We start from the raw sequence: 10,222 nt of genomic DNA on the forward strand, positions 1-10,222 counted from the left end.
CATTTCCATCACCATGAGAAAAAAATGAAATAATGACCCCTATCTCACACGGTAAATCAGCAACAGTCAGTTCGGTGCACGATTGCAGGTGCTCCGAGTAGCTGTTAACACACAAAGTAAATCGGTTGTTATTGGGACTGGTAAAATAAGTATTTCCTAGTGCCTGCAGGCGCACAGAACTGGGTCCTTGCTCTTTTGAAGTGTTTTGAAGGCAAGGTGGAACAGAATTGTTAGTCTGTAGTAATGTGTTTTCAGGCATTTTCTTTGACACACACAACTGCTGGGGAAGGTGTTTTGCAGAGGGATGAAGGCAGGTGCTTTATTTAAGCACTTGGAGCTGTTGTCTGTTCACTCCTCCAAGCAGACACTTCTGAAATCATGGCAGTAGTCTGTTCGGGATGTCAAAGCTCAGTTCTTTCCTTTTCCCTATAATGAAATCGTATTTTGTGCAATGAACTCCAAGTTGCTTATATCCTTTAATACATCTGTGCTTTAATACTTCAAACTGCCTCCCTCAGCAATTGGAAAACATTTTTTCCAGGTGCCAGACACATTTTCTGGGCTTGTCTTTCGGTTGTCATGCAATAGGTTTAGTGCATGACAAAAGAGTTTTTCAGAATTCCAGCTAAAATGTTTTATAACGTTGTGACATTAAAGTCTCCTTATCCCTGACAGTGCAAGGAAACAGCGTGACAAAGTACGCTGCGCAAAGGGAGCCGAGCAGCTCCTTACTGGGGACGGTCCTACCGGTTTTCAACTTTTTCCACGTCTGCAAGCGAATATTTTTGAGGGTGGTGTTTTTCCCTGCGTACACGTCAGAACAGCAAAGTAAATGACATTGTTAGTGCAAGAATCATGGCTGCGGTTGCATAATCTGCATGTTTATAGTGTGTGAATAATACGTATAGAGTGTATGCGGTGTGTAAAGGGAGCGAGTGAGAGAGAATATTAACTGTGATGAAGTCATGAACCCCGGCGCCCGCTATAGGCATCTGCAAACACTGGTTTCCCTGGCAACAAGTGGAAAGAGGTTGGAGAGGAAAGCTGGAGTAGGTTGTTGCATTGAATTGTTTTCAGCTTGTTTCTTCCTCACTAAAGCAGGGGGATGTTGAAAGGTATGACGTGCCTCTTTCTATGTGTATACTGTATTGTATATATTGAGAGAGCTGTTGGGAAGGGGAAGGCTAAAAAAAATTCTTAGAATTCAGCTCAACTGCACATGAACTTTTCAATAGAAATATAAATATGCTTTGCAAATCTGTGTTTTTTCTATATGCTTAATACTTGTGCGTTGTGCTCTAAGGTGGGAGTGCTAAATGGCTCTCCAGAGTACAGAGCCTGTCCCGGCTTCAGCCTGGAGACAGCTGGCTGTTGCATCTTACATCTTCAGAAACTGATTTTATTTTAAGCCGGATTTGTAGAGCTAATGTTTGAAAACCTGCCAGAACAGTGCAAGTACTGCGTATTGGCAAAAGATTTGTTAGCTGAGATTAAATCTGAGCTCTGAACACCTTCAGAAGGTGCTGTGCTTGTTTGCTTGTGCTCTTGTGCTTGGGCAGAATATTGTGCTCACGAGTTAGTGGAGTCTTCACCTCCCTGGGGAAAGTTTTTATTAGAAAATCTGGGACATTGTGTTCAGGGCTATAACAGTGTCTTCCACAGGACAAATATCAAGACACTCTCTTCAGAAATCTGTTTTGGATAATAGGAAATCCAAATGTGTGTTTCTTCTTGATTATCCTTCTGTCTTTTGCCCTTTTCGTCTGTAAGGAAAAAAGATTTAATAGGTATCAGTGCACTATATTAAAGTATCATTAATACAAATTATGAGATATATACACCTGAAACAACCAATTCTTGCTAATTTCAAGGATTTTTAAAAATAATTTGGTCATTAACTTAGTTTTTAACTTAAAAATAATGCCACTCTCAAGTGACTGTTGCACAAAGCCAAAATTGCACAGTCATAAAAGAATAAATTGGGTGACCCACTCAGGGAGCAGAATTCAATCACTGCGTATTTAACACCTCTGACAGCAAGGCATCGATTAGCAGACAGTGGTACTTGATTCTCATGTACTGAAAGATACAGCCTAATATAATGTTAACAAGTGTTGTTCCCAAAAGTGTAGGAATAGAAATGCATGTTTAGTGTGCCAAATTTATGCCCTTTCGTTTCCGTTCACTTTGACATGGAAACCAGCTGACACACAATTTTATTCAAATTAAATCTAATTTTATTACACTATAAAACTAGATCTGCAGAACTAATAAAAACAAACAGAGCGTGGTACGGAAGATGGAGATGCGTATGAGCATGCTGGCTGCCGATAAAAGGATGTCGACGTATATCAGTCTTGTAGCATTTGGCTAGGAACCGGCAGCTCAGAAGAGCTTTTGTCAGTGTGGGGATGCAGGGCGTAATTCAGAAATAAGGCACAGCAAATCAGCTTTAGCAGTGATATGTCTTTTAATTAAGTAAAGGTAATAATCAGCATAAGAGGTAGAGCTTTGTCCTTGGACAATAATACAAATCTGAGCTCTTATTCTGAATGGTGAACTGTTAAGTCCCTAATACAATTAGCAGTTCATACAATCTGTTCTCAGCTAACAGTATAGTTAAGCCTATAGGATTTACAGTTAATTTCTAGTTAGTATTATATCTGCTGAAATTAATTCATGTTTTGTATTCTTAGGTAATAAGTGAATAAATAAGTGAATAAGTTAGTACTTACCAAGATGTTTAAGACTGCGAGTCTGAAGTGTTGAAGCAAGTTAGATGGGCGTTGACTTCTTAGCGCTCTGGCGGGGTAATATTCTGAAATCATCCTTTTCATCTTGCTTTTTTCAGATGTTGATGTGATGTTTCTTTCTGTCTTTTGATCGAAAGTGTCTTGCGGCCATTTGGTTGTGGAAGACCTCTGGGTTTAGACTGCAGCTTGTCATGAGAAGCTAGCAGTGTGGTAGGGGTGTGCGTGTGGGCTGCAGGGCACGTTAGGGCTGGGTCCTCTGTGCCCCCGCTCTCGTGAGCTCTGCCAGCATACGGTTAAATCATACCTGTGTCTGGTGTGGAGGGCAGGCAAGTACACACAAGGCTGCTTCAGCTTTCTGCTGTTTCTTAAACAGGGAAACAACAAATTATGATTTTCCTAGTCCAGGTTCCTGTAGTTTAAGTATTTCCTTCTGTGTTGTTTTTAAGTTGATTTGATCTATCTATACAACGTGTGTATAAATTCAAGAATTACTGTCATGTTTCCAGTGCTGTACTTTGAAGTCCATAGAGAAAAGTGCAGGGGAGGCCTGAGGATGGGAACTACAGTCGTCTCTGTTAGACCTTCCCATTTTGTGCTCAGTACTTGAATCGACGCAGAAGAGAGGCTGCTGTGATTTGTGCGTGACCTTTCCTTTTCGGGAACTATCGGAGAAGTCTCTGCAAGCAAGCTCATTTGTACTCAGGCTTGGGTTGCCTATCAGCTGCCAGTTTAGATAATGGCATTTTTTCTTTACCTATGAAAATCAGTGCCTGAAAGAACTAACTTACAGCCTGCTTTGGTAAACTTTTTTTTGTACAAATTGTTCACGAACCCTCGAAAATGTAATTCATTGAAAGAGTTGCATCTTTGACTTTTGCCGCATTGTTAAGCTGTAAGGTTGTTGTCTTAAGCGTGTTCTGCAAAGGGGTCTCTTGGCCAGGAGATCATTATCATTGTAAATTCCCAGTTCTGATCTACACTGGTGAAGATGCAGAATTGTTTTTCAACACTTCAAGAGAAAAAAAAAGTATTTTTCCAGTGAGAAAAGTTGAAAAATAATTCCTTTTTGAGAAGTTATGCTCTCAAAATCCTAAACTAATTTAAAGTAGGGACACATGAAGAATTCTAGAGCAATTTAGATTATGAATTTACAGTGCGTCAGCCGATCTGTGATAGTTGCCTGTGCACACCTTACCCTGTATAAATATAAAGTAATTCAAATCAGCATGGACAGTCCTTTGTTTCTGAAGAATATCTTCATTTTATCAGAGAATAAGAACTTGTTCGTGTGTCCATGGCCTCGAAAGGCTAGCAGCTGTTTCTGTCTGCCCTTCCCAGAAGGGGTTGTCATTAGTAGCTCACAGTAATTCAGTGAAAATTACTCCTCTTATGTAAAATAGGCAGCCCAGTGTGAAGAAAACTGGTTTAATATTGCATTCCTTTAAAAGCAAATACAGATGATATATAATTAAGAGATTGGACAAACACTAGGATTCTGAGTTAGAAACGTTCCATATCCTGGAATGGCAGAAGGTAGGAATTTTAGACTAATTAAAGTGTTTATAGAGGTACAGGGGGCATATCAGTGAAAATTAAGCATTTAGTATAACTTCATATTAGTTACCTCAAATCAGATCTGGCCCTGTTACTGGATATTCACAGTAATTAATCTTGCCTACCAGTAAGCTGCTCTTCAATATAGTATGTACCTGCGGTTGCAGATCAGAGTGAGATGTCTGGATCACAGCTGCCTCCTTATTAAGGGTGATGGTTTTTGCTTTGCCTGGATGATGGATGTTTCAACCCTCAGGTCTCCAAAGGTTGATGGTCAGTTGGATGTATTTGTTTCTTGCAGTTGTGAGGATAACAAAATGTCATGCACCAGAATTCTTTGTTCAGCTTTTTAAATGCCACTTGATTTTTTTCAAGAGTTTGAATTGATGACACCAAAACAGTATTTTTAAAAGAAAAAAAAAAAAATTCTACTGCTTGGTTAGACAGAAAAAGGACTGAGGCTTAGGAAGGAGATCAGGATGCCTCTTAATCTGTGAAATTTGTTTTTGTTAATAAAGAGGAAGAAGAGCTTGAAGTGCCTTTGGAGGGGCTTGGATTTCAGCAGCAAGAGTCACGGCTTTGTCAGCAGATGAAAATGGCTACGGTTGCACCATCACCAGAGCCTGTGTGCTGGCAAGTGGAATCAGTGACCAGCACAAGCTCTGGACATGTTTCTACCCAAGGTAAGAGGGTTTTATGCTGCTTAGAATTCTGGAAATGAGTGGTTAAATGAGTATCAATATGTAGAGACTCGGATAGCTGTGATACATATGCCTCAGCTTCTCTGCCTGCCTTTCAGTCAAGTATTCCAGTTTGCAGGCATTCCTAGCAACGTCCCAGCTTCCTGGAGAAGTGCCTTGTAGTCCCTTAATGGTTATTCTTTTTGGTGTATGGCTCATACTAAATACCACAGCAGCAAAGCCAAACAGAAAACTAGCCAGTACCTGGCTATCGTGCTGTAGTCTGTGCTTCTTTTAAACAATACTGGAATATTTAGCAGAAGGAAACTGGTTTTTGCAATACTCGTACTAAGTCAGATTAACATAAATACCCAGCCTTACAGCAGTTAATGCTTTCTATTCATCCTCTGCTTCCTTTCCAAGAAAAGTAGAGGTGGTATTTTAACTGGAAAAAATTTAAAGCGTGGTATTTCAGGAGGACATACTCTAGATATTCATGCTTGTGTATCTCTCTCTCGTTTTTTGTTGAGAAGCAGATCGTCCTATATCTGATTACTGCAACATTTCTGGCACTCTACTCTGAAATGACTGGCTGCACTTGGAGATGGGTCATAGACCTTGATGGAAATCCATGCCTCAGCTGGCAATTCTTACATTCTTGTATACTGCTGAAAACATACTATTCAATATTACATCCTTTAGTAGTTAGTTCTGCCACTGTTTGTTTTTTTCAGGATAGCATTAGGAAGCTGGCATTTTATTTTGCTGCCATTAAGTAGTCCCGTCAGTCCCAGAAACCTGCAAGAGACTGGGTAGTTTTACTGGGACTTGACAAGACTGAATCTGAAAAAAGTATATATGAAAATGTCTCTCATTATTATCGATCTGAGATAGACTCTGATGTTTTCATTTGTAAAACAAAAAAAAGAGTTCTGACTCTACATGAAGCAGCATTATTAATAAATCTCTATGAACAGAGTCAGTTTTGAATGTAAAAATATTGTCCCATACTGATTATCATTGCATGTACATATTATTTTGTAATGTGATGGTGTCTAAGGAAGGGCCAGGTCCCTCTTTGCTTGATGCACTACAAGTAAAGAACAAAGCAATGAGCCCTGTCTGAGCGAGTTTGCATGGCAAAGACCACAAGCTGAGACGCTTGGGGACTATGTGCAAATGATGCAACAGTGCTAAACGGTGTGGCAGAAAGTGGCATGAGCACACCAAGGAGCTTACTTCTTTTTTGGATATCGCACCAAAGGAGGTTTTTATGGCAGTATTTGAAGAGAATAATGAGGTAATTTTGCCAGGTGTTTCCATATATATTTCTTAACTTACGAGAACAGCTGTGGAACTGTGGGGTTCCTTGAGTGGAAAGCACGGTGGTCTTGCTTGAAAATAAAACATGGATGGAAGAGCTTGACAGTGTGAATGGGTAGGAGGTAGGAGCTGACATCTCAACAACGAGAAAAGGAGACGGTACTATAGAGGAGGAAGTTTAAAAAAGCCTCGTAAGATAAAAGTAAGCAGCTTTATTTGTTGCAAAGATAAAATGATTGGATCTGAAACAACAAGTGGGTGTTTGCACTAGCCTTCTAACTAGATGTAAATGGGTCAAGGCTACACTGTCATTTGTCCTGCTTGGCACGGACAGGCTGAGTTTCTGCTGTCCAGTAAGATTTTAAAAATTACTACCAGTTTCCAGTTGTCACTGTAGAATCTTGAGGCTTAATTAAAGCAAGGCTTGAAAAAAGGCCTTTTGAGCCAGCCATGTGCCTAACAATCAACTGTTTCCTCTCCTTTGACATCTGAAATCATAGATAGCCTCCTAACATGTTTTTTTCTTATTGTTTTCTCTTTAGCCTCCAGTTCCAAGCCTGAACTCAGCTCCAGCTCACAGGCTTTGGGAAGTCAGCAGAGCAAGACAGATGGCACCCGTGTAAAAACTCGCATTCTGCCCAACATGCCAAAGCTTTTCATACCTTCATCTATCACCAAATTTCCACCTGAGATCACTGTCACTCCACCCACTCCCACCCTCCTTTCTCCAAAGGGAAGCATTTCAGAAGAGACCAAGCAAAAATTAAAGGTAATAAAAGGGAAACACTAATTTTTTAGATGATTGTTTTTATCTTAATTCTCCTCTAAATAAAAATTCCTGTGTGAAGGGAGCAACTGTTCCTGTCCCCAGTTCATAAGCAGGGATTGCATAAGTAATTGAAGGAGATGCTAGCTGTTATCAGCAGGAGTCAGTTTTTAAGGACTAGTGAAATATTGGCCATGGGTGAAATCACAGCTATCCCAGCCCCTTGTCTGCAGGAGTTAGGAAGAATTACAGAAATGGGTGAGGGAGGTAGTACGGACATTGCAGTTCTGAGGTTAGTGGAAGCTACTAGAATTTTAACTGTGGGGAAGCCTACTGGTAAATGCTATGTTGTTTCACATTAGAATGCCGTATATTTATAGAAATAAGAAGACTTGTGAATGTGAAGGAATAGCAGCCAGTTGGCTTTTACCCTGTGATCATGGGTTTATCTTGACTATTTAGCAATATATTCTCTCTCTCTCTTTTGGGGATCAGTCTGCTATTTTGTCTGCTCAGTCTGCAGCGAATGTAAAGAAGGAGAGCCTTTGTCAGCCAGCTTTGGAAATCTTAGAGACCTCAAGCCAGGAGTCCTCACTGGAAAGTGATACTGATGAAGATGATGACTACATGGACATATGAATGAATTTTGGCCATCATCAACACCAGCCATTTAACCATTCTTCTTGTTGCCGGCATCTCTGGCAGGCGAAACATCTTCGTTGGCATTATTCTCCATTTATCTACATCATTGTGTTCCTCACTTCCATTACCTTTGTTATCACCACTACTGCTTGTATTGCCTTCAAAATCTTCGCCATTCTCCCCATCATGGTGCTTGACAGAAAGAAAGACTGTTTACCAGGCAGTTAATTCATTTGGACCACGTTGTCACCTTTAACTTCAGCAAACACAAGAATGTTTTGAGCTGCAACTCGCATCTCTACTGTTCCTGCTTCAAACCAGAGCCTTGGGAGCCAGTCCATTGGCTCTTTTCTATAGCATTTTTCTACCTTTTATTGTCTTTCATTTTCCCCACTGGTTAAGTTTTCCTCCCACAGCTTGGGAGGAAGTAGGAGGGAGGAATGGAGTAGGAGAAGTTTGCTGAACTGGTAGAATTTTCAGTCGCATCAGGGAAGTCTATGGCTTTGATTTGGGGCGAAAAGGATGAGCTGAAAGTCTGTCGGCTCTGCAGCACAGCTGGATGCCTTGTTAAAATTTGACTAGATGGCAGAAGGCAAAGAAGCAGATTTTCCAGGCAGACAGAGAGGTTGGCTTCTCGTTTCTGCTCATTTCACTCGTATGTACAAAGTCCAGCAAAAATTATCTACCTGATTGTTGGCTTAAAGAACTGAACTTTCCAGAATTGTCTTACAGTCCTTTCTCTAATAATGCCTTGGACAAGCATTTTGAATTGGGGGCTAGATGATATTTTTATGGTGGTATTGAAAAAAACCTTAAGATTTCAGTACCATTTCAGTAATGTCTGTTTTTTACAGAATGACACGAAAAGGTGTTTTTTTTAACTATCTGCAGAGGGAGTGCGCACAGTTATTTATATGACAAAGTAACGGTAACAAATCTTTTTTTTTCTACTGAATGTTAACTTTGTAAAATAATGAATGCAAACCATGCAAAAAAAAAAAGTCACGCTATATATATATACACAAACATGCGCGCACACACACATACATGCGCACGCACGCACACGTGTGTGTGTGTGTGTATATATATATATACACACACATATATATATGTTAAAAAGAAAATGCATACAGCTTGCCATGTTGGATTTCTTTGTGTTCGGGGGAGGTGGTTTTCTGTGAAATGCAGAGCTTTGTATAAACTTTTGGTTTTTTTCTAATAAAGTTGAAATGTACTTACTGTTGTCTCTGTTGGTTTGAGAGGTCAAGATGCCATGGTTCTGGAAATTGCACCCCTCTTCCCTTCTTTTTATTTCCTGAGTAAGAGGGTCCTGGAGGAGGGAAAAAAAATTCTTCCTTTCCTAAAGACTGCCAGAACTCTTGGGATGGCTTTGGTCTTATGTGACCCAGAGCCCGGCCAGCCAGTGCTGCCAAGCACACATGCCCCTGGTTTGATGTCCCCGCTGAGGTACAAATGGGCCCTGAATAAAAAGAAGCAGCATCAAACTTTGTCTTGCAAGTTCGTTCTTGTACTCCATGTTGTTCGTTTTGAACAAAATGTAATTCGTGAACGAATGAACACATCTGTTGTGGGTTTATTAGCAGTTGTTCATGTAACTTGTTCACTTACTACGTGTGATGGGTGAGCGGCATGCAAGTGGCACGTGGCAGAGATCACGGTAAGTGGGAGGTGAAAGCACATGTATATTTTCAATAGTAAAATGTTTTCAGTGTTTGCTCATTTGGTGTAAGTTATTATAAATACAGTGTGTAGCATACCATATAGGCATTGACTGGTAATAGGCTCAGATAGCTCTGGAAAATAAAAGGAATGATCTTTATTTTTAGAAGATAGCACAGGAAGGACAGAAAGGAAATCAGCTCCTAATGAGAAGTGGAACACAATTAACAAGTGAACTTCAGTGCCAAGCATTCTTGGAGGATATAGTTTTAATTAGTGCTCTTTCTCTTAAGTAGTGTAGACTATATAGGCTTTTTGGCTAACAAATATTCTTAAGTGTATGGCTAACGTTAAGATCACCTATGAATTCTTAGGTCTGCAATCTAGCACAGGTGTGATGCACACAGACTGAGCATTTGAGTTGATTTTTTTTGACCATTTTTAGTGTAGTCTTTAGGCAAAAACACTGAAAATCTTCATTAAAGTTAATCTGGGCCTCATATTTAAAAACACAGACTGTTTCTTAATCAAATTTGTCATTGAAAATGGTTGTTTTCCTTTATTCTTCTTGAAGTTTCCTTGAAACTGGGCGTTTAGCAATTTTTTTTTTCCTCCAGTGCTTGCAAAAATGCCTGATCTTGATCTTTCTTTGACTCCCGGCCTTCCTTTTTTGAGAAGGCTTTGTTTTTTACTACTGAAAGAAAATTACCACAGTGAGAAAAGCTGTTCCTATGAGAAAAGTGAGCTGAACGTTGCTGATCTGCTCTAAACTCATGTGAATCTTCAAACTACAAAACTGTGTAGTTTGTTTTATCCAGTTTTCA

At 39.9% G+C, this 10,222-nt stretch overlaps 1 protein-coding gene across 5 annotated transcripts in view; it reads left to right on the plus strand.

The window, feature by feature from the left end:
- CABIN1 (calcineurin binding protein 1) overlaps nucleotides 1-8,957 on the plus strand; it is a 129,410-nt gene extending 120,453 nt beyond the window's left edge. For all 5 annotated transcript variants that reach the window (XM_064522186.1, XM_064522185.1, XM_064522189.1 and 2 more), the window contains 3 exons: nucleotides 4,826-4,990; nucleotides 6,853-7,079; nucleotides 7,572-8,957. In XM_064522186.1, the coding sequence (XP_064378256.1) occupies nucleotides 4,826-4,990; nucleotides 6,853-7,079; nucleotides 7,572-7,715 (536 nt within the window). In that variant the 3' untranslated portion in view covers nucleotides 7,716-8,957. The remainder of the gene's footprint in view (nucleotides 1-4,825; nucleotides 4,991-6,852; nucleotides 7,080-7,571) is intronic.
- The last annotated feature ends 1,265 nt before the right edge of the window (nucleotides 8,958-10,222 follow it).

The sequence above is a fragment of the Dromaius novaehollandiae genome, chromosome 17 (assembly GCF_036370855.1).
Source record: "Dromaius novaehollandiae isolate bDroNov1 chromosome 17, bDroNov1.hap1, whole genome shotgun sequence".
Classification (NCBI taxonomy): Eukaryota; Metazoa; Chordata; class Aves; order Casuariiformes; family Dromaiidae; genus Dromaius; species Dromaius novaehollandiae.